Raw genomic sequence first — 25449 nt, forward strand, 5'->3', positions numbered from 1 at the left:
TTGGATTAAGTGCAGAAGATTCGCTATGATTCTATAATTTACCTTTCTTTTTGAATGACTCAACAGTTGAGTTTGTTGGTTTTAAATGTGGTTCTGACCATCAGGAGGTGACTTGGCTACTGACACCATTAGCTGCACATTATCCTATTGCTCAGTGCCTCCTGGAAGATGGCAGTCTGTATTTAATGATCCCTTAACTAGGCCTGCCACCATTGTTTGTTCCTTTATTAGAGCTAGCCCTGAATAATTGATTTTTGAATTATTTTTGAGGTATTTTTGAATTATTCTACTGCAAAAAAAACATTGCAATTCATATCATCATATTCAGAGTTTGAAAATTACTTCACCATGCCACTAGGTTCTGTAATGAAAATCAAGAATATTTTAAGTGACAGCATTAGACTTCTGAGACTTTTTTCCTTGTACCTGAAACTGGGAAGGCTTACTGCTCTTCCCTTGTATCTGACATCAGGTGGCAGGTCCATAAACTCTGTGCTTTTTAGGTTGTACGCCCGAAGAATGATGTTTCCAGAGTTCCAGAGAAGGCTTGGAAAATAGTTAAGGTGAGTTGAGTAACTGGTTATGGTGATGGGCTCACCCGTCTGTATGTTTGTCTCACCACACTTCCGGGTTACGGAGGTGGACACATGCACACGGAGCAGGGAGCACTGCATTGGCCTGACTCCTTTTTATAGACTGTATCATCCTAGTCTGTAGGGCTTAGAGCCAAATAGTCAGTAGGACTAACTGTAAAGACTGTAGTTACTGGGAAAGCAACCTAGGATTCTCTATTTCTGGGTCCTAATACCTGAGAGGGTAAGTTTTACTACATGGTGTCTAGGACACACCTGTGCCAGAATGCATTTCTGGCTGATACCGTCCAGAATCATGAGGAATAAACAAACTTCTTTGCTTCCCAATTCCTCACCTCTGCCTTTATCCCCTCACAAACTTTATCCAGTAACTTTCTTCCTTTAAAATCTAACCATACCACCCTATAAGCTTAGTGATAAGATTTTGTTATAACAGAAAATTATAAGTAAACCTTTAAATGGCTAAAATGCTTCTTTCAATCCATGGTCTCAAACATTCCAACCAAGCATTACATTATTCCTTTGCTTTAACGTTGTTTGTAATTTTTTTCAATGGGTTTGGAAAAATAATACCTAGAATTTATCGTGGCTTTATCCGCAGAAGCCTGGTGTAACAGAAGCTTGGCTCCAAACGTGGGTGAGTTGGCAGCCAGCAGGAGCAAAGCTGGGTCAGGACAAATGTACTCTTCATCTTCTCTGCTTGGCTTTCAGCTGGCTGCACCACAGGAGCCTATATGAGCTGTGTATCCTGTGACCAATAACTGGTACACTCCACCCGGGTCCCTCTTGGCTAGGGACGGCCTGTCGGGAGGCATTAGGTTCATGCTGGTGAAGATCCTTAGTCAGTGGCTCCCTGAAGGAAAAGGAGGCAAACAGCCAGATTCTGTTGAACAGGTGGTAGTTAGACCTTAGCTCTGGTTGTTGGGGTGGAAAGGATAGACTAACTCCAAAATTACCAGTCTTTCGCGTTTTCACATGACCAATATGTTCTTCTTTGCCCAGTAAATGACTCGTTAGAAATGTATCTGGGAAAATCTCTGGCAGCATCTGGACCTCTCTTAACTTTTCCACCTTCGTTTATCAGTCTGGATTTGGGCCCATGTCAGGAATGGACACCCCACTGGGATGCAAGCAAAAGAGGAAGCATGCTCTTAGCCATGCATCAGTGGAGGCCCCTACTGGGAGAGGGGATTATCACAAGCAGCAGGCAACCCTGCACCTCAGCCTGCTGAGCTCATGCCATGCCACAGGATGTGAAGCAAAGGGAATGTGAGGCCACAGGGGTTGCTCCAAGTTTCCTGGTACAATAGGTTATTCAAGCAGATTGGGAATGCTTCTTAAGCGGTTTCCTAGGTCCATCTCCCCTTCGGAAGATGGTCACCACAGATGGTGGGTTCAGATAGTCTTGTTGTAGTACAAATTTAACATTCATATGACACTTCCTCACTGGCTTTACTCTGACAGATACTTTCAGGTCTTCTGACCGACCGAGGCAGCAGCTTGCTCTGCCATTGCCACATAGTTCCCAACTTAAACTATGGTTTTAAATTAAATTCTGCCACAGGGTTTCTTTGTTCTAATTTCAACCCGATATTTATTAATTTTATGTTAAATGCTGTGGCAAGGTTAGCTAAGATTAATATGGAGCTTATTCAACATCACTATGGTTGCATATTTAATATGCAGCAATGATGTTTATTCCATTAATTTCTCACTATAATGATAAGTTTATTACAGTATTCCTGTTTTAGTCAGCTTCAAATGTCAATGGAAGAGCTCAGTATCCTTTCTTTCAAATGATTAAATGCTGTATTAGGTCATTCTACTCCACCTCAATCTGCTACCAACTCCTTCCATTTTAACAGAGTCCTCTTATAGAGGACTGAGTTGATGACAAGACAGAAATTATGGAGATTGCTTTCTTATTCATAATATACAGTTCCATGGCAAAGTTCCAAACGCTTTCCTAAGACTCCAGTACTAATGCCTTTGTCATGTAAGCACTGCCTCCACACTCCAGTCCCAAATCTTTTCCCAGTCAGCATTACCAACTCCATGGGACAGGAACTGTCCTATGCGGGGCACTGTCTCCGCATGGGTACTGCCGAGCACAGGTTTTTCAAGTTACAAGTCCAAGCCTTAACTGATAAGTCAGTGCAGTAAATTACGACAGTGCTGTAAAATCCAATTGGGGATGGGTTATGTTACCAATTTCATGTTATTTGATGTAAGTTTATGAGAATTAGGTGGCTCAAAGAGGGTATACTACCTGACGGCAGGAGTCTGCTGTTGATTTCCACAGCAGTGTGCACAATATGTTAACATCTTTGAGACTTTATAACATCTTAAACATCTATAGAGTGCCTTACCTATATTAACTCCCCATAATTTTCTGAAAATTCATTATCCAAAAATCTTAATTCATTATAGCAGCTCATATGAAAACTTATAAACAGAATTGGGTTTCTTTTATTCTCGTATTTGCACACAATGAGAGATTCTCATTGTTTCTAATTTGTTTCCTGTGGTGCCTCTGAGTACATCTCACAGAGAGCTGTTATTGAATCTCTGTGACTGTCATTATATCCATCAACCTCTAAGAACTAACATTCTGGGTTTCCCAGTTCTGTAATCTACTTCAGATGTAAGGATTGACATAATTATCTTCTTGCAACTTGTAATCAGAAAGCAGCAGACACCCAATTCCAAGTATCAGATTGGGGGTGGGGGAGCAGTTTAAAATTAATGCAGGCTTTACTTTCACTCTTTATTAAATTAAAGCCAAATATCTAATTGCTGGTTTTCTTTTTGATTTCCTTTTCTGGTTGTTTTAATTTGACTCCTTTGAAAAATTGTATATATGATTATTGAGGAATGCCAAAAAAAAAAAAAAGAAAGAAAGGATGATTGAAGTTGTCTACCTATAAAAGCACAAATAACATCCTTCATTAGATGAACACTGCACCTCTGAAGTAGTATATTTACACACAAACGCCCATTCCTAAATTTTCAAAGAACCTTTGGAATAAAATAACATGAATTTATTAAAATGATGTTTAGGAACATGTATTCTCAAACTGTAAAGACAATTTGTGACACTTCTATACATTTCATACATTTCATGAGCTGCTTTAGTGTCTGACCATTAAAGTGGGCACTTGCTAGCTTCTGAGCGAGCAAGGTCCTGTTTAGGAGTAAGAATTGGTGTTGCAGGCTGTGCCTGCAGAGAGCGAGCAGAGGTAGCGGCTCACTCAGCCTGCGTGAGGTGCTGGGTTCTACTCCCAGCACCACAGACAGAAGGAAAGGACATGAGGAGAACTGAATGTCCTGCGTCATGAAATATGGAAGTCATTGTTTTATCCCTTTATCAAAGACAATATCTATGAACAGAATGTGTTAATTGGTTCAATATATACATGAAGATTTTAGAATTAATAATGCAAACTTCAAAGGTTTATTGGTCCTGATGGTTATCTTTATGCTATTAAAATCTCCACAAGTGCTGGAGAAATGGCTTAGTAGTTAAAGCAATTGCCACACAGCATGAAGAATTTGGATTCCCCAAAACTACATAAAAGCCAAGCAGGTTGGATACTGAGAATCCCCAGGGCAAGCTGGCTAGCAAAAACGAGCATGCTCCAGTTTCAACAAGAGACCCTTCCTCAAGAAATGAAGTGGAGGGTGATGAACGAAGCCACAAATACACTTTTCAGGTCTCTGCACATTTCAAGAAACACCTAGTTAGTGGCAGATTCAGAAACCAAATCTAAATGTCAGAACCAAAGCTTATTCTTCCTTTTGCTGAGTTTAAGATGTTGTAAGCACTGCTGATCAGACATTTCCCCTCCCCTCCAAGAGTACATGCTTAAATGATAGGTGAAACGTTTATTCTCATGAAAAACTGACACTACATGATCATAATTATTGTATGATATTGAAAATATTGATAATAGACTTGAAACTATGGACACCCAAGTTTCCAAAAAAGAAAGGTCTTAATCTATGAGAAAGCTTTCTCCAGGAAACACTTAAGCTTTAAAACCATACCGTTTTATACAGCAAAAGTTTGGCAATTCCCATGTTCAGTGAATGGTATTTAAATATGAGATCCTGTGTTCAAAAAATAAAATAAAATTCGAAGTAGAATTGGCAAAAGTATCCATTTGGTCATGAATTTAACAGGTGTTGGTAACATGGTGGGCATAGCTGCTCTCAAGCATCCTGAAGGCGGGAACAAGGGGACCGGGACAGGAGAAGTCTCTGGAAAACACACACCCAAGGCATGCTGTATATCTGTCATTGTAGTATTAACCTTGGAGGAGCAACTGGTGACTTAGTCTTTCTCTTTTGGTGACTGTGGCGGTGGCGGTGGAATTGGTGTTCTGAAGTAGTCTTACTGTGTAACCCATGTTAGCCTCTAACTCAGAATCTTCTGCCTCCATGTAACAGTTGGGGTCAGAGGCATTTGCTGCCCTGCCTGGCCTTAGTCTCTTATTCCCTCAGTATTTCCATGTGTGTAATTAGAATCGAATTACCTTACTAACTTCTGAAATCAAAAGTTAGTTGTCTGTGCTGCTGTCTCCCCTAGAGTCTTTATGGTTCCTGGAAAGGGATTGTGTGCTATGGTTTCTTCATGTTATCATAAAGATATTTTGGTAAAGCTTATTCTTAAAATTATTTCTGAAGTGATAAATGTTGTAGGAAGTGTTCAGAACTCTGAATATTAGATTTGATTTCAGTAGAAACCTTGTTTTGACTGGTGCTTTATGATGAACGGTTTTTAGATATGCCTCATTGGGCAAGTTATATCTGACCTCTTAGTCTATGTATATATGTATATCACATGATTAAATTTTAAATGTTAGAAGATGTTTTCATATTATCTTCATGTTCTCTGAATGGCATGAGGCCTTGAGAAATGTGAGGTAGTCTTTTAAGAGAAATGTTGTAATCATACATTGATTTTAAATGACCCTGTCACATGTGAAAACAAATCAGATTGTTGCTCTTAATGAGCTTTTCAATTTACTATTCAGTAGATCAGATAAGTGGATTTAAGAGGTAATGATCCTGTTTAGTACTCGGGCTTGACTGTCAGATCCTGGTAGTGGAGAGAAGTCCCCGAGGACAAAAGCGTTGACACAGCTCTAGATGGGATAATGGGGATCAAAGCTAATGGATGCTAAAAGGAACGGTGGCGGTTACAAGGAGGATTGTGGGAAAGCACGGCCTGTGCCGGTGTCGACTGCTTGCTCTTGGTGGTACCGCCTCAGATCCAATGCTTTGACATCAGAGCATAGCAGACCTGCCTGCCTGTCTAACAAACTCTCCCAACAGAAAGAAAACTGCTGGTGGGCTCCTCAGTTTTCAAAGATCACACAGTTACTAGGTTCATGGCACAGTGAAACATCTTAGGATGTAAGTTTTTCTTTTATAGAGGCACAGAGTGGCCATCGATGATCCAGAACAAGAAATTAACTAATGGTAACAAAAAAGAAGACCATGTTATGAAAATACTGCAGGAGTGGGTCACTTGGTAATGCCACATCCTTTCCAAAATCCCTGTGTTAGTGATCACCTGCTAGCAGTGCCCAGAGTACTTATGGGACATTTTCTTTGTCTTTGACTAATTATGAACTCGGGACACTAGTGCTTGGACCTAAAAGATCTAGGAACTTCATCCATGTTTTCATCCTTGGTGAGCACCAGGGCCTTTCAAATTCCAGTCAGGATGAGGAGCACAGTGTGTGCCCCTGCACAAGCATTAAGCAGAAGAGAGCAGACAGCAGCAGCCAGGGCTCTCCTGCTGTGTGCTTTCCCACACTGTCTCAAATACAGGATCTTACGATAACCTTGGATAAACACAAGAACCCATGTTATTCTCTCTCAAACTTTCTTTTTCCATATTTTTGGCCACAGAATTCAATATATCCTAAAATGGAAGAGGGCACATTTTACATTTTACTAAGTCTCAGTAGGCCCACCTACTGCTTTTTCTCGTCCATGTCAAGTGAACATGCCAAAGTCACTACAACTTGTCATAGATGTTAAGCCAACAAATAAGGCAGAAATAATATCTGCCTGAAACGATCTTCTAGCAAAATGGGAGAGGTAGACAACTAGACATCACAAAGTGAAAGGCCCAGTGTAGATGGATGGAGCAGATACACACTGGAGAATGAGGCTTGCTGTGCCTGGAAGGCTAGGAAGACCTGGAGAAGATGGCTGTTGAATGGTGGGAGAGGAGGAAGGCTGCTGCTGACAACATGAAGAGCCAGAGAAATACGAGAGATGGTTCAGTTCTTCAGTGACAGCAATGGTTCAAAGTGGGAAGCCCTGGGGGTCAAGGAGTGAAAAATTTGCACACCAAACGCCATATTGATGTCAACTTTCCAAGAGGACTGACTTGAATCTTCTTGGCCATGGGTCATGGTAAATTAAGGGAACGTTCCTTTTATATACACCATCCTTCTTGTGAGCCTTCTCTGTGCTTACATTCTTAAGATTGAGAAGACTGGTAGTGACTAGGTTCCTTGTGCAGTCTTTCCCTCCAGCTACAAGTATCTTTGGACCCTACAGTGATCACAGCAGCCACTGGATAAGCATTGGAATACTGTGGTGGAGGGCTCAGCAGTCAGCAGAAGAGACACAGGAGCTCTCAATAATACTTCTCTTTCCCCTCTCTCTGCCCCAGCTGCTTCTTCCCACCATTCTGCTTCTCTCTCGCCTCCCTTTCCTTTTCTCCTTGTCAGTCATCTTGCTAGCCTAAGGAAGGGGCTTCCAGACATAGGACCCAGGTGGAAAATTTGTATCACAAAGTTCCAATTTGCATAATTTTTAAAACTCAGATACAATACCTGTGCACTTCTCTCCTGTATGACCCTTTAACTCTGAGTGATTTATTATCTTACCATGACCTGTGGCAGTATATCAAGCTAATGTGTAAATAAAGCTTAGTTGTCATACGTAGACTTACAATCACTGGGGAGGAATTGACAGGAGAGAGAGAGATGGCATGCAGCTGTGTCTGGCAGGGACAGCCTGCAGTCCCAGCAGAGCATAGGGATGTAGGGTGGTGACCACACTCAGCTTTGCCAGACTCCTGGGAAACGTCCCATTGACTGCTGGTGGCATTTCCCCCACTTGAAGTGGGATTGTGTGTTCAAATGTGCAGTGTGCCTGATGTTGAGACAGAAATGTCACACTGAAGCCTGGTGTGCCCACTTATCAGGTCAGAGGATCCTCGTGTGCTGTGTTCTGTCTGTCCCACTGTCCACAGTAAGAGCTGTCTGTGTCTTAGCTAGGGAGTATTGCAGCGAGTGTCTGTACCTGACTCACGCTGTTTGCTAAGAATACTTTCATAATCACTTTGAGTTATCCTCGAATTTTATTGATGATTTGCTGATATCTAAAATAGATAGGAAGTGTTTATCTTAGCTTCTTTTCTTGTGTACTATTTTCCAATTTTTTTGGCATGGAAAAGAAAAAGGTAGCTCCCAACTTTGCATTGTGATGGGTGAAAATGAGTGTGTACACATTCCAAAGCAGGAGTGCTTCCTGTGGGGAAAGGTGCCGCAATTGGGGTGGCACTGTTTCCATCTCAGGAGCACTGCACTCATTCCCTGTTTCAGTATGGATGCAGATCTTTGAGTTTTAGACTTGTGAACTTGAATGGTCTTTTGGAACTGCCTATGAAGGTTACAGCTTTAACACTTCTGTTTTTCATCCAGGTGTATGCCCGCATGTCAGAAGTCTTAGGGATAACAGGTGACAACCACGTTCTGGAGACATTCATGACAAAAATGTAAGTGTCTGCTTTGTTTTGTTCTTTTCCCTTTGGATTCACATATCATCTTGCTGTATTTCTGTCTCTTTATAGATACTATTTTTTTAACTTAAAATCTTGGCTTTAATTTTTAGTGTGTGTGTTGCTCTTCATTGAAGTTTATTTCTCATAGTTAAAACTCACCTTCTAAATGGCATTATAATTTGTCTTGATGTCCATATAATTATAGTGTACAATATCATAACACTGTCCTAAAAAGATTTATAGATATTGACTATAAATCAGGCAGGATTTTTTTTCTTTATAATTAAAAACAAAACACCCCTCCTCAAAGACCACTGAAAAGCTAACTGCAAACTATACTCATAATCACCTTAAACTAGAACACCCCTTGGCTCCAGCAAAGATGTGTTTATAGAGCTGAATGGCTCCTCACAGACCCACCATTGCTTGTTGAGCCAACACCAAAGATTCTGCTTGGATGCTGTGGGTCACAGACCGCCCTGTCCTGATTGCAGGAGCAAAACTGGGTGACCCCAGGATGTGGGTCAGCTCTGCAGCCCCAGGGGAGAGCTCATTTGGGGCAGGACCTGGCTCACCTTGATGGTTCCCTTTGTGATGATAAGTCCTGTTTCCATTCTGTTGGCTTGATTCCAGATTTGTTTCTTCTGTGAAACACTAAACATTATAGGACGACTTATTTAGAGAATTATTTACTATTAGGTTAAATTAAAATATTTACTATTTTAAACTTACAGAATTCTATGCCAGTGTACATTATATGTAGATTGACTGTATAAAAGATTAAATGTGCTATAAGAATTTTTTAAAAACTGTAGAAATATGAACATGCTTTTCACCTTGTGATTGAAGGCACCTGACTTGATATGTGTTTCTGTGGATCTTCTTCTGCAGGTTTGCTTTCTAACAATTTAACTCATTTCTTTCCTATTTAGTGTTACAAACCTTAAGTACTGGGGAAGATGTGAGCCTGTAATCTCAAGGACTCTTCAGTTTCTAAGTGACCTTTCAGTTGGATATCCTTTTCCCTGGGCACGCTGCACACACTCAGCAGGCACAGTCATGTGGCCAAGTGGTTCTGGATTCTGGCTTTCCAAAATTTTACAATAAAAACTGTCTGGTCTGTTTAGCCTCATCTATAAATGTGTGTTTATAGTAACTGTGTACTATGATATGACCATATATGTATGTATGTATGTATGTATGTATGTATGTATGTATGTATACATATACATACATACATACATACATACATACATACATACATACACATTCCTGTCTAATTGTGTTCATATTAAGCTAGGCTAATAAATGGTTACACAATAAAGTATGCAGCACACATGTTTCAGTCCATAGCTTTCATAATTTTCAGAAATTTCTTTTTCTGAAAGAAAGCATGTAACTAACTTGAATAAAGGCACAAGCTGTAACAATCCCACCTCATGAAGTCCTCAGTAAGTGTCATACGCTGAGACACACAAAGGAGTGACAGAGCTTTTAGCCACCTCGTTGATTGTTGATTTCCTCACCCAGTTATGGTCAACGTACTCTAAATTAAGATTTCCTCTTACATGTTTAGTGTTATATTTTTGCTTCTGGAAATTGTATAAAATTTGAAGCCAGAAATAATCCTTTAATTAGATTAATTATTATATTTCTATCACTAAGAACCAGATTGTAGATTGTTGCCTATAATTTAGCTGTAAGATACGTAGATATTATACAAAACAAACAAACAAACAAACAAATAAGCAAGCAAGCATTGCTTTAGTTAACCTGTAAGATTAGCTGATATTTTAATATAAGAACAAATTCTGAAAATGGTTAGCTTTGGATGGAAACCTTTAATGTAGTTTTGTTCCAGGAATATGCTTGTATTAGTTAAGTTTAAGACTGTGTTCCTCCATAAACCATAAAAGATTTCCAAAGTATTAGACACCCACTTTTGTGCTGGAATTTAATATGCAACTTTTTATTGGAAAATAATCGTCCTTGTCTGGCAAAATCCACCATGCAATATTTCTGTTAGTAGGTATAATGCAATAAAGACAGGGAGGGCTATTTATCACTACAAATTTTGAGGATTTCAGGATTCTTTTTATTATTTTAATATATTTCTTTGATATTAAATCAGAAAAATGATAAATTACACCTGTCTAGGCTGTTTTTCCTCTTTACTGGAAAGTGATGTACAACCCAATTCCTGTGGTCATTTTGGCTTTTTAAGATATGTATTTTTTCTTATTAAAAAAACTCAACCTGTATTTTTTTCTAATAATGGTGCTGAAAATAGTCTTTATTTCTAACATATGAAGTGGTTTATAAGTACTTCATAGTATTGCAAACTCTCCAGGTTTTCACAGTGAATTACTGTGAAAGGCTTTGGTTGTAGAGCATGAACCTATTGTTTAGATTCACTCTGATTTTAGTTTAATATTGATATTTGATATAAAATTAATTTGATTTATATTTTCATTTCATATAACTTGCATGATGCCTAACTTATTGGTAACTATTAAGATACTTTTTGGTTATCTTTTTAAATACATATAACCTTTTATTTTTTTAAGCTGTTTATTCCTTTTGAATAGTTTTCAAAATTAATTTTTAAAAGTCTTACTTTCAGAAAATTTATTAGACAAAGGTTAAAGGTTGTAACAGATGTAAATTATTTCCACACAGGTACATTGATTTATATTTTTTAACAATTATTTCAAGTTTGCATATTTAGAAATATATATTAGCTCAATTTGATTTCAGTGCTCAGTTATTTGAATTATAAATCATTATGTCCCTTCTAGCTGATCAGTCGTGACGTATCTTTGAATTCATTTACATAATGGGATACGCGCTTGCTGCACCCATCTCACTGCAGTTGCTACTTACCTAATGCGTGTCTTGTTGTGCTGGCCAGTTGGGATCTTAAAATAATACCTTTTTGTTATAAATACAACTGCATTACACAACTATAGAAAGCGTGCAGGGTAGTACTGATCACCTATTGGTCTGCAGCTATAGAAAGTATGCAGGGTAGTATTGATCACCTATTGGTCTGCAGCTATAGAAAGTATGCAGGGTAGTATTGATCACTTTTTGTTCTGCAGTAATAGAAAGCCTTATTTTGATACTCAACGTATTTTTAAATGTTATTAGCAAGTCAATGAAAACCGTTTTATCCTATGAAATCTTTTTCATTTTCTATATTCCTAATGTGTGTCATCGGTGGTCTGAGGTATTTTGTTTGTGTTGTTTTGGTTTTGGTTACTACTTTGTGTGCTTCAGGCCACTGTCATTCAATGTTTATGATGTATAAAATCAATCTGTGAGTTTTGATTATCTGACCACTTATTTGGAAATTAAAATAACCAAAAACTGTTTTTAGGAATTATAGAACAGCCTAAAGTTCCCTTAAAGGAGTGGTCAAGTTTAAGTATCAGAACTGGATGTCTGCTATCACATCATTAGGCCCCACACCAGCACCTCTCTCTGCAAGGCTCTGACCAGGAGCTGAGAATCTGCCTCATCATGGCTTCTCTGGATTGGCTGGGCACAGATATCTGGGAGAGACAGGCATTTCTCCCATGGCATATCTTCATTCAGCTCTGTTAGCATTAAATAGGGCAGCTGTGAAAGGTAAGAGGTCATCTGACTTCCTAAGTGATCATGTGGAAACTGAGCCTTCAAGACTAGATAGCCTATTCTCTTTCCAACCAAGGTACTGTGAGCTTAGTCTGAGCCCTCTGAATCAGTGAGGCTTTGTAATGGTCAAGCTGAAAGACCCTTTGAAAGAACTTTTATATTTTCCTATCAGATTCATTGCTGTGGATGGATGGATGGATGGATGGATGGATGGATGGATGGATGGAGGTATGGAGGGATATTACATCTAGCAAATATATTTAGGTAACTTTTACCATGCTCTAATAATTTCCACAAGTAAAATTGAAGAATTTTTCATTCCCATTATCTTGAGCTAACATGCACAGAGCTAACCTGCTCCATCTGGGCCCAGACCTCTACAGTGCCTGAGATCTCTCCTCCCTGAAATGTTTACACATCTGGCATTCCAGTTTCTATCTGAACAAGCAGTGGTGCGACTGTTCAAGTGACTGGAGTGACTGGAGCAGGAAAAGAGGGCATGAAGGCACTCTAACGCACCTTACCGCCACTGCCAGAAGGGCGCTGCTGAGTCTCCTGAGTCCCGGTGTCTACTCCTCATCACTTGAAGCTCTCCTTTTAGAGAGTAGCTGGTCAAGATAGCAGTAACACCTCTCACTGTGGGCCTTACATTTATAGTAATGGGTAATTAATGCACTTAAGATTTTTCATGAGGACCAGAATTTGATCCCCCACGCCCATGGTAGATGGTTATGGTACCAGTAACTGCAGCACAAAGGAATCCAGTACCCTCTTCTGGCCTCCCAGTGCACACATACATACAGAATGTACACATACAAATACACACAAAAAAAAATTTAAAATAAAAATAAACCCCATAAAAAAGTTCTTTGTTAATTTTTTCCCTTGATTCTCAGCAGGTTACCAAACCAGTAGTTTCTGTATTATCACAAAGACCTTCTTCCATTTCCTTCTTCAGAGTCTTGAAGTTCTTGTCATACAGATCTTTCACATGTTTGGTAAGAGTCACCCCAAGATACTTTATACTGTTTGTGGCTATTGTGAAGGGGGTCATTTCCCTAATTTCTTTCTCAGCCTGCTTATCCTTTGAGTATAGGAAGGCCACTGATTTGCTTGAGTTGATTTTATAACCTACCACTTTGCTGAAGTTGTTTATCAGCTGTAGGAGCTCTCTAGTGGAGTTTTTTGGGTCACTTAGGTAGACTATCATGTCGTCTGAAAATAATGATAGTTTGACTTCCTCCTTTCCAATTTGTATCCCTTTGACCTCCTTATGTTGTCGAATTGCCCAAGCTAGTACCTCAAGTACAATATTGAAAAGATAAGGAGAAAGGGGGCAGCCTTGTCTGGTCCCTGATTTCAGTGGGATTGCTTCAAGTTTCTCTCCATTTAGTTTGATGCTGGCTACCGGTTTGCTGTATATTGCTTTTACTATGTTTAGGTATGGGCCTTGAATTCCTGTTCTCTCCAAGACTTTAAGCATGAAAGGATGCTGAATTTTGTCAAATGCTTTTTCAGCATCCAATGAAATGACCATGTGGTTTTGTTCTTTGAGTTTGTTTATGTAGTGGATTGTATTGATGGATTTCCGTATATTGAACCAACCCTGCATTCCCGGGATAAAGCCTACTTGATCATGGTGGATGATCATTTTGATGTGTTCTTGGATTCGGTTGGCAAGAATTTTATTGAGTATTTTTGCATCGATGTTCATAAGGGAAATTGGTCTGAAGTTCTCTTTCTTTGTTGGATCTTTGTGTGGCTTTTAGGTCCTAGCTCTAAATGAAAATTGGGAGTCTCTTCTTTAAAATCATTGATCACATCACAGCTCCATCAGTAAAGCTTGAACCCAACCTGAGGCACTTCTGAGTCTGGCACCCTGTGTAACATGTGGTTCACACACGCAGGGATCTGCCCTGGCACCCTGTGACACAGGAAATCATTCTTTCTCTTCAGCTTCAGACTAATTCACCAAAGGTGATTTTATCTTTAAAATGGTGAATTTTCAATTTCATTCTACACTCACTTCATTTACCATAGCTTCTTGTTCTTTTTCAAGTCAGTGGGGCGTCTGTCAAATACAAAGTCAAAGAGCAAATAACAGACCCTGCCCTCAGTGTTTTCTGTTCTAACAGAACTGACCTTGACTTTGAACTGCCTTCCATATTTCTCCTCTAAGAGCCCAAGTCAATAGCTTTACTAACATAAAACATTTTTAATCTAACTCAAATTATATACTGATTATATAGAAATTTATACATTATAAATAATGATGGGCCACGTGTAGGGATGCATGCCTTTAATCTCAGCACTTGGGGCAGAGGCTGGTAGATCTCTGAGTTCATGGCCAGCCTGGTCTACAGAGTGAGTTCCAGGACGTCCAGGGCTACACAGAGAAACCCTGTCTCCAAAAGCAGGGAAAAACAAAACAAAATAAAACTTGCTTGAAAACATTATTGGCATATAGAACATATTGTCACCTCTCCTAGAGGTGACTAAAGTTTAACTGCTGCCTGGTACAGGAGGTTCGTGGCTTCCCCCAGAATTTAACTTATATTTCTGACATATAGCATTCTTATCTTTTGGCTTCTTTTTTCTGTTTTCAAAATCTAAATTATCTATAAACACTGAATGTGTGTGGCTCTAAGAAATCTGCGTGTGTCCTATATTGCCCACCCTGCTGTGCTTAGTGAATATGGAACACACTACTCAGTTCTAAAACTATTTTTTAACATTTTAACACTGTCATTGTAAGGTGTATCTTTCCATTAATATTCAGAATTACTTTTTCAAGGGTAAAAGTGATGGCCCAGGGTTAATAGGACTCACTGACCTTGCCGAGGACCCAGGTCAGGTCTCCAGCACGCATGGCAGCTCACAACTGTCTCACATTGATGTTATGCTGCACACACATAATATCATGCTAGCAAAACACTCGTTCATATGAAGGAAAAAAATAAGCACTTTTTTCTGACAGTACATAAAAAAAGGTTTTCTTTTTGTGTTTACACTCACTGGCCTTTTAGATTGAGAAAATGTGATAGATACTCATGCTGGATAGTTTTATGTCAACTTGACACAAGCTAAAGTCATCTGAGAAAAAGGTATCTCCTTTAAGAAAAGGTCCTTATAACATCAGGCTATAGGCAAGCCTGCAGGGTGTTTTCTTAATCAGTGATTAATGGATAAACACTAGCCACCCATTGTGGGTGGTTCCAGGGTTCTAGCCTAGGGCTGATGGCCCTGGGTTCTGTAAGAAAGCAGGCTGAGCAAGCCAGTAAGCAACACCAGTCCAAGGCCTCTGCATTAGTTCCTGCTTTCAGGTTCCTAACCTGTTTGAGTTAGTTCCCGTCCTCATTTTCTTTGATGATGAACAGTGATGTGGAAGTGTAAGCCATTTAAACCCTTTTCCCTCCAACTTGCTTGTTTGTCATGGTGTTTCACTGAAGCAAGAGAAACCCTAACTAAAACAAGTAGTTACCAGAATTATGACGAACCTGACCATGTAGTTTGGGTAGGAATTTGGGAAGACTTTGTGAAAGAAAATCCAGTGAATATTCAGTGCTTGGTGAGATGTTCTGAAGGACCTTGGAAGGCAAAAATGTTGAGGGCAATGCGAAAGATGGAAGTCTGGCTTATGAAGTTTCAGAGGGAAAGGTTTTGGTGTTTTGTTTTGTTTTGAATTAAGATTATGTATTTCTGGTTAGCTGGGGCAGAATTGAAACATTTGCTTTACTGGGTACTTGATGCTGGTCAATTAGAGCTGGTGGTGGTTAAGAAAAGACCAGTATCCTTGAGGTGAAATCTGATAGGAAGTGTTTACTTAGTGTCAGCATGCAGAAGCTGTGTTCCGAGGGGACCAAGGTTGGACTGTCAGCTAAATGTGAGGTGTAAGAATCATTCAGGTAGTACTGGTTTCAAAAGCAAGAGTCATGGAGAGCAGGAGAGGCCATTGATAAAAGCACAGCCTCAGTGACAGCTGAAGACCCACAACTGAAGGGGTCATGCAGAGAGATTGAGGCTTGGCAAATTGAAGAGTCTTTGAAAAAAAAATGGTGAAAATGCAGCCCAGTTGTACAAAAGACCCAAGCATTTTGGAGATTCCAGTACCATGGGATGACCACCAAGAACAGCAGCAGCAGTGGAGCATAGCCAGCCAGAACTAGAAGATGCTGTATGTGTTTCAGAGGGTGGAACCAAAGAAGGAACTCAAGCCCCTTGGAGGAGCCCAGAAGATCAAGAGTGAATCCTAGACATCAGATGTTGAGTCCTCTGATTTTGCTTTGACTTGATGTGCCTATGTTCTGGTTCTTACCTTTTGAAGCAAGAAAGCATTTAATTTAGTTTTGATTTTACAGGTGCCCACAGTTGAAAGGCTTTGGATTTTAAAAGTAATTGGCTATTTTATAGAGACTGAATTTTTAATGTGTTTGACTTCATAATGACAGTGGGACTTTTAAAGTTATTTATGTTTTTAATATGAAATCTTGGGGGATGAATGAGGTAGGTAAGGTGGCTTACCGGTGACGTGTTTGTGTCAAGTTGACAAGGACTCAGTTGTGCCCTATAGGTTTATGCCAGCTTGACAGGAATCTCCACAAAGAAAATGCCTCTATAATATCAGGCTGTAGGCACTCGATGAAAAAAACTAAGCCAAATAAGCTGTCTCCTCCTCAGCTTGCTTTTGGTCAGGGTTTTTATTGGCAGTGGAGTCCCTAAGATATTACTCATGGATTGAACCAATGCTTGTTGTTCCCATGGTGATCACTACTTACTTGTGTAATACTCAAAACACAAGAAACAAATCCGTTCTCATTTAATCTTCTCAAAGAGAAATCACTCTGAATTTTAGCAGTAAGATAAACCATTCCTTTGCCCTCTTGCTTTTCTCTGTGATGGTTGCTAGTGTCATGACCGGCTTCACCTGTCTTCATGTTTTAATAACCATTCATATACAGAAGAATTTTCTGGAAATTTGCTCAATCTGATGTAGCAGTTGGCCATTAACAAATTCACCCACTCCCAGAAGATAAAATCCTTCTATCATATGTGGGGCCCATTTCTAATTACAGTTATATTTTAAGTTAGGCAGAAGAACAAGTGATAGATAGCCTTGAAAGTCAAGTAGGTGTGTATCAGATAGTGGAAAGAGGCCCAGATGCTGTAGTCAGCAGGCCTGGGGTTGGCCTTTGGCTTCACCATATATTAGTGCATTGCCCGTGTGCCCTATGCATGATTCCCAGTACTGTTGCAGCGGCTGTGACCATGCTGTCCTCACTGCTGGGGCAGCAGGCCTCTGAAGAAGCCAGCACTGTGTCAATCCATCCATGCTGCCCAAACGCAGCGGCATTTGTCTGCTAGAGGAGAATAGCAGTAAAGGACCGTAAAGACATGTCCCTTTGCCTTTGCCCTTAACATCACAACCCTTGAGACCATTCATCAGCTCTGAGCTGAATTTCTGTAAAGGGATGTAGATATTCAGATGAATTCTCATTATTGTATTTTTTTCAATTTTTTAATTATTTTTCTTGAGAATTAATTAAAAGGCAGAGGGGGCTGACCTTGGTTCAGAGTGCACAGATGCGGTTCTGCAGAAAATATCTTTGGCAGCTGATGTTTTTCCTGTGGATGTTCTGTTTATTGCTTCATAAATATTCTATTGTCTGAACATGACTCGCTGTTTGTTAGCAGTGCTGACAGGAAGGTTCCTGTTAATGGCAGCATTCATACTACCCGTAGACCCTGTCACTTTTAACTTAGCAATTTTAAGAGAACTGCCTTTGGTAATTACTTAAGATATTTCTAAGTTTATTGATCCCCACCCTTGTTTAACTGAGTGAAGTTTGAGTGGCAGTTCATCTGCTTAAAGATTGATGGTTTTGAAAAGTCGTCAAATCCACATCTTCAGATCTAAGAAAGAGCTTGCTGCTTGTCAGCACTGATCTTGTCCTTTGGTTGCCAGAAAATCCAGTGCACTAAGGAGAAAGTATGGCTGCCAGGCCTGTCCTGGCAGAGTGTTCAGTCCGTGTGAAGACCCAGGCACATGTAAAAGATGCCATGCTAGTACTCACCTGGAAGGTGGACAAACTTGAATCTTAAGTCGTGTTAACTGCGTGTGGTTGGGAGAGCGTGTGACAACTGGGAGTGGTACTGGTTTTCCTGGTGGAGTTGTGAGAGCCGCCGAGCAGCCAGTGCCCATGCCCGCCCTCATGCCTTTCCTGGTGTCTCCTCGGCAAAAGCGTCTGCATCAGCTGGCCCTCAGAGCAACGTGGTAGAACAGGAAAGAGCACGGTCCTGTGGCTCCCCCTTGTTCAGATTTCACCAGTGCCAGCCACATCCCTGAAGCCTTAGATGGACAACTTAACTTCTTCAAGCTTCTGTTTTCATATCTACAGAACAGAATTAATAACACTGCAATTGTGAAAACTAGATTAAATAACATGAAAAATGTCTTCTTAAACACTTGAGAAATATTACTTATATTAAGCTGTCTTTCAACATTTAATGACGTGAAATTTGCTATATCTTTCTGACTAGATTTTTGTTTTAAACTTCTGAATTCATTGTTTCTTAAAATTGAATAATTTTCTCTTTCTTGATAGTCCATTATGAGTCTTTATAATAATTTTATTATGAAGTAGAATTAGGAAAAGGAAATTCTTTAGCTATATCCAATGTGAAAAGGGTCAGTTTCAATTTTCTACTCTCAAGGCTTTTACAGTGAGGGGTTCTTGTCCTAATTATAGGCTTCATTCTTTCATTTCATAACTAGAAGATGTATAAGATGAAAAGTAATTGCCCTAGTTAATAATGGATCATCATTCTTAGCAAAATGAAAGGCATTTCTATAGGAGCACTCCTAGACATACTTAGTCTCTTTACATTCTAAAATGCCATTTTAGTTATGTTTTGTGATTTATTGTGTATATTTCTCCAGATTCCTTAACATTATTACTTATATCCTTTTAAAAAAACTTGTGAAAATAGATGCTGTGAAATTCATGCTGAAAAACCATACGGTATGTGTAATTGTTTAGTAACTGGACTTTCTGGTCAGGTGGAACACTGGTAACCTTGCATGCACCTTTGCTTTCATCAGAGTGAACACTTCCCGTTTCTTGGCATCAGTGACACTTACAGTGTGGGTGACTTCAGGTGCCGGACAACCTTCTACACAGCCCTCACTCGCCTTCTCATGGTGGATCTGGGTAAGTGGGTGGAGCTTTGCTCACAGATCAGCAACAGGGCCGATGACCAAGTGCAGTGCTGGTAGGCGGAGCTTTGCCCTGACGGGATTCCTTTCTGTTTATCCTTGACCATTGACTTTACTTTTGCTAACTTGGAAACTGGGCCTGGTGGCTCAGAGGTGACAGGACTAGATCAAGGCCTGACCAGACTACAGAGTGAGCTCAAGGTCAGCAATTTGGCAAACCCTGTCTCAAAATTAATTTTTTTATATGGCCAGGGATATAGCTCAGTGGTAGAACACTTGCCTAACATGTACAGGGCCCAAGTTTCAGTCCCCAGGACTGCAGAGTCAAGAACAGGAAGTGTTGGACCAGTCTTAAAGGATACCAATACTATAGTTTGCCCTTGTTCTCATATTTTTTGTATTTTGTTTTCTTTTTACATTATAATTTTATTTATTTTAAGTGTGTATGTGTGTGTGCACTTGGGCACATGAATGGGGGGTTAAAGGACAACTTCTTTGGGAGTTGTTCTCTTCTACCATGTGGGTTCCAGGCATCAAATTCAAGTGATCGGGCGTGGTGGATTACTTTATCCACTGAGCCATCTTGCCAGCCCAACAGGTAAGATCTTCCCTCTGGTGTGCTGATAATCTGATGGTTCAGTTGGGCCTCGGGCTGAGGCCAAGAAGGAGCCTGACCTCACTTCTGGAGGCTGAGAGGACATTATAGGCCTGTGTGCTGAGGGCCAAACCCAGGATGCCTAATGAGCAAGGGCAGGGCTCTCCCTGGATCTATAGCCACTGCACTCTTACAGTTTCCACATCTGCAGGGGCAGAAGTTGCTCTTTTATTTTTGTTTGAGAAAGTCTCGGGAAGCCCAGGGTGGTTTTGAACTGCTTTGGAGCTGAAAATGACCTTAGACTGCAGGTCCTTTTTTCTCTAAATCTCAATAGGTAGGTCTATAGGTGTATGCAACTGTGCCTAGTTTTATGTGGTGCCAGGAATCCAGTCCAGGGCTTCTTTATCTTTAGTGCTGAGGCAATGCTCTGTTGGCACTCCATCGCCAGCCCTGCACTGTCTGTGTTGTATGTGTGTAGGAACAGTTAAGCTCAAGAGCAAAATGGAGATTATGTGAGTGTCCAATTATAGCTTACTGCTTCCTCATAAAACGGTCTGTATGTAGTACCACAGACTGATGAATGCGACAGTGCAGTACATGACCTGTAATGAATGGGTGAACAATAAGGCATTGCTGAGCTAATAGGACAACTGCGTACATCGGAGAAAACGCATCAAAGGGGCAAGTAAAACTGGAGGGGCTTTTTCAATAATTACTGTAACCATTGTGGAAAACCATATGGACAAGCCTTAAATAATTAAAAGTGAAACCACAGCAGGCTTTAGAAATCCTCCTAGTGGGCTGTACACCAGAGGGAATGAAGTCAGCATGCAGAACAGACACCTGCACTAGAACATTCATTAAAGCAGCCGTCAGAGGAGCCAAGAGAAGAAGCAGCCTAGGTATCCACTGATGTGTGCATGAATGAACACACACACACACACACACACACACACACACACACACACACACGAATCCTCTTTAGCCATACAAGGAAGAAAATGGATCTATTTACATTGCCTCTATTGTGTGGATGAACCTGAGTGTTTGGTATAGTGTTAAGTGAGACAAGCCAGGCACAGACAGACAACTACTACAAGATCTCACTCTATGCAGACTATAAGAAATAGGTGATTTCATAAAATCGTATAGTGGTATTTACCAAGGACTATCAAAGTTGGAGACAGTGTAAAATGATGACTTAGATTTGCCCTTCAACTAGTGACGGGAATAAAGTTCAAGAGCTGTGGCATGTAATCGTGGTTGTAGAGGGTAGAGCCTACAGTCTCAAGCATGCTACAGAACTTACTCCCAGCATATTCTTGTAAAGTGCTTTTTACAAGGGTATTTAAAGTGCTCTTACCCCCAAAATGATAGGTGCATGAGATAACATTATGTTAATTAAATGCTAGGTTTAATTATGTATTAGTGTATTTTACAATGTTTTAAAAAATATATCTATTTCTCCTGGACCACTCAGCAAGACCCTGTCTTGAAAAATAGAAAACCCAAAATACAAAAAATTTCTGATTTTTAAAAATTTTAATTTACTTTTAACTGATAAATAAAAAGAGAGTTTATATATTACCAGGGTATCGTGGAATGTTTTAATATTTATAGGTATTTTGTAATGATTATGCATGTTAAATCTTTTTTATTGAATATAATCTTCATTTACATTTCAAATGCTAAAACCTTTCCCAGTTTTCCCCCTTCCCAGAAATGTTAAATCTTCTTAGTGTGTGTTCTTCTTGTTTTGTTTTGTTTTGGCACTACTGAAGGTCAAATCCCAAGGTCCCATGCATAGTGTACAGCTGGCAGTGTACAGCCAAGCTCCAGTCTCAGGGCGTCATTAAATTCCTATCTTTCTGGACACTTACAATTTCCTCATTGTTAAAACTTCAAATAGTTTCTTGTAGTTTTTGAAATGTCCAGTGCCGTTAGCATCCTGTGATGCATTAGCACCTGAGGGCTTACCTTCTAACTGTAACTTAAGGGCCCATCACTGGCCACCCTCTGTTCCGTCTCCTCCTCTACAGGGCCCCGCCTCTGGCAACCACTATTACTGTGATGTTTTGAAGTTCTGTCGGTGTGAGGGTTGTCTTAGTGTCCTGTCTTATTTCAGTTGGCATAAAGTTCTATCTGTATTGTCTCATATGACAAATTTTCATTCTTTTTACGGCCAAACATAATATGTATATATAAGTGACCTCCATATGTCCCCCATTGTTTACTGGTGCAAGTAAGCCTGCTTCTGTTTCTTGATTGTGCTAAATAGTGATGTAGAAAACATTAGGGCAAGTGTCTTCTGTCCCTTTGGAGGTGTACCTAATAGTGGGATTGGTGGATTGTGATAGTTCTTTTTTTAAGTTGTTAAGGGCACCTCCATATAGAATGGTTTTCATAATGCCTGTCCTAACTTTCCTACTGATACTGGGCAAGGGTTTCCATTTGACTTCATTGTCTTCAGCATTCAATATCTTTCATCCTTTTTTGATACCATTCTTCCAATAATGAAATTACGTATCATTGTGTTTTTTAGTTTGATGACATCCCATTTGTCCCCCTCTAGTTGCTGGACTTTAGTGTTAAGAGTCTTGTTTTCTGAAAACATTCCTTATTCCATTTTCATTTTTTTTATTGAAAAGCTCTATTCAGAAAAATACACACACACACACAAAGCTCTACTAATGGGCAGAATTGTAAAATGGGCACTTTTCTATATAACTGTGTTACTCTAGATTCCTATTTGTCAATATCGGTCAGCTGTAGATAATCAAGGGATTTTAGCCAGTGACATTGTTATTCATAGAGAATGTAATATTGAAATGTGTCTTTTTTTCTTGCAATATTGATTGGTATATCAACATAAACAGAATTTTTAAACTGATCATATAAAAAGAAAGAAAAGATTTATCTTACACAAAAGACATTGAACCTTTAAATAGAAAAGCAGTTAACCCTTCCATGGCTATATTATTTTCATACATTTCAACAAAATAAGTCACAAGAAAAACAGAAAACTAAAAATTGAGAAAATGTAACTAGAATGATTAAGGAGCTGAGTGGAATCGATTTTTAAGGAGAGATTAAAAGAACCATGTATGTATAACTTGGATAAGTGACAACTCGAGCTTGAGGCAAAGAAAAGTGTCTATAAATATTTGAAGAGTATAAACAAGGCATGCAAATCCAGTAGGCGTTCTGATAACAGCCTTCTGCACTGAGCACTGGCCTGTTACCTCTTGGCTGCTGCTGTGGAGAGAAGCTCTAAACTGCTGTTCTGGGCAGTCATGTAACAAGCGCATGGCTGAGCTAAGATACATGTGTCAGGCTTAGTGAGCCCTGCCTGACCTTGAGGACTTGCACTCTTATTTTCCGTGTGTCCAAGAATGAAAATGCTGAATACACTTCACTCTTTTAATGGCCTGGGTGCATAGTGAAAGAAATGGAGAAATTACAGAGTGATATTAGTAGAGGTCCTAGAGGTTGACAAGTTCACCTGTTGAGAACCTGCTGATGGAACTGGGGCAAGTTTTCTCTTTCCAAAGGACTCATCCTCATCTTCTGTCTGCCTTACCACAGTGTGCACCCTATCCCGTAATACTCGACAGTATGTTGTATTGATAATTAGTATTCGTATTGATGACAGAAAGACTGCATTGCACACATTTAAAGGCAGATTTACTAAATGTTGCTTAATATAAACTGTGAGGCATAAGAAACCTAAGTAAACCTTTATAATTTGAATAATAGAATTTCATTATTTTCCAAATTAGATAAGCCCATACACTATAAATTATGAGTTTACATTTTTCCATTCAAAGTTTATATGGACAAAATATAAATGTTATATTCTAATACTTTTTTGTATACCTTGAGTGAAATAGAAAGAGGCTATAACAGAAGTATACCTGGTACATAGTAGATACTCACTATAAAACAGTTGTGCCTGAGTTACAGATTAAATATAAAACTCTAACAACTATCCTTATGAAACTTTACACTGTGGTATAACTAGGATTTCTTGTCTTGTTAAGATCCGGACTCATTCTTTACAGGGTATGTGAGGTTCTTCCAAGCACTGATTTTGTCTGTTCACATTTCTTTAGCACCACATGCACTAGAGTTATTACTAGGCGCTTTTTGAAGGAATGATTGGCGGCTTTACAGCAACCAGGTGCCGTCATTGTGGCTTCTGGGATCAGCCCTGCCTGCCAAGATCTCTGCGGAAATGTTTTTGGTCATTGTCCTCCCCAAACAGAATTTGTCAGATGGCTGGTCACTTCCACAATCAATGAGCCCCAGGCGGGCACTGCAGTCAGCCCTCTCTTGCTCTTCCTCATGGTGTGGTTGTTGTTGAATGTTGCTGAACACAGCTTTGATTACTTGAGGCCTTGTCACACAGCCTAGATTGAGGTGATTGTTGCTGTCAAAATTTCATATATATGGTTTGATTGTTTTCTACTGTGTCTACTGCCATAGAAACAAAGAATAAAAAGATGGTATTATAATCAAGAGTAGCACAGATCATGTGTTAAGTGAAAGAAGCAAAAATAATGGGTGATGAGAATCATTCGTAATTTAAAAAATATTAATAAGGGTAAACTTTGGAGAGATAAGAATCAAGTAGAAAAACGCTTAGCCAACCTGCTTTTATAAACTGGACGCAATTCTTGGCTTGAAATACAAAACATTATAATTGAATCCTACAAAATGAATTGAATACTTTTATATAAGCCATGCACATTGGAGTAATTAGGGGGACAGAAATTGGGTGTCATATTAATTGGTATTTACTTTGAAATGCATTTTGGGTTATATTCAGTAATTTGCACTTTGTATGAATTTAATTAGATGCTATGTGCCCCAGGTTGTATTTCTGATGAAAATTGGGAAGTTTTTGGCAATAAACACTTCTACTGTGTTATCAAATTATTTTAAATAAACTAGACAAAACGCTCACTTGTATGATGGACAGAATTGGAAGCATTTCATCATTACAATGATAATGTTTCAATGTGGAAAAGATGTGAGTTTTGTGCTATTTACATCCCCAAAAGTTACCAGTGGGATACAGGAATCCTTCTTGCAAGAAAATGTCTATGAACAAAGAAATGGGTGGCTGGCCACAGTGCATGCTTGCTACCCTTCAGAGAACCACTTCAGAGCTCCCTGGGTTATTTTACAATTAACTTGTCGATTTAACAAGCTAAAGGAAAGAGTAAATGGAGAATCTCCAACAAGCTGTTGAGTGTAAAATATTTGAAGAAACAAAACCCTTCTGTGTTGTGTAATTGAAATGGAGGTAAATTAAGTTGACAGACACTGAGAGGCGAAGCATCGGAAAGCCTCCAGGATGCTGTTTGTTTTGTGAAGAACCAAATATTAGTTCCAAATGTTTTGCTACTTATAAATTTAGAATTTCAGTGTCAACAGTCATTACAAACCATGTATGCAGAAATTCTGACACTGGACTATCAGAAGTACTTGGGTTAGGATTTGAGCAAGCATTACATTACTCCGATATTTTAAACTATAAAAAATGAGTAGTCTGTGGAGAGACCTATATTTAAAAATAAAAATCAAATTCAGTATTTTG

General features: G+C 39.4%; 1 protein-coding gene across 2 annotated transcripts in view; it reads left to right on the forward strand.

Moving 5' to 3' along the window:
• The window catches only part of Ranbp17 (RAN binding protein 17), a 308050-nt gene that overhangs the window by 188131 nt on the left and 94470 nt on the right, over positions 1 to 25449 (forward strand). Inside the window, exons 15-19 of one of the 2 annotated variants that reach the window (XM_052196787.1) lie at positions 504 to 563; positions 8324 to 8397; positions 9336 to 9416; positions 18995 to 19058; positions 19139 to 19247. In XM_052196787.1, the coding sequence (XP_052052747.1) occupies positions 504 to 563; positions 8324 to 8397; positions 9336 to 9416; positions 18995 to 19058; positions 19139 to 19247 (388 nt within the window). The remainder of the gene's footprint in view (positions 1 to 503; positions 564 to 8323; positions 8398 to 9335; positions 9417 to 18994; positions 19059 to 19138; positions 19248 to 25449) is intronic. The other variant, XM_052196788.1, reaches the window with a different exon arrangement.

Source organism: Apodemus sylvaticus, chromosome 10 (assembly GCF_947179515.1).
Source record: "Apodemus sylvaticus chromosome 10, mApoSyl1.1, whole genome shotgun sequence".
Taxonomy (NCBI): domain Eukaryota; kingdom Metazoa; phylum Chordata; class Mammalia; order Rodentia; family Muridae; genus Apodemus; species Apodemus sylvaticus.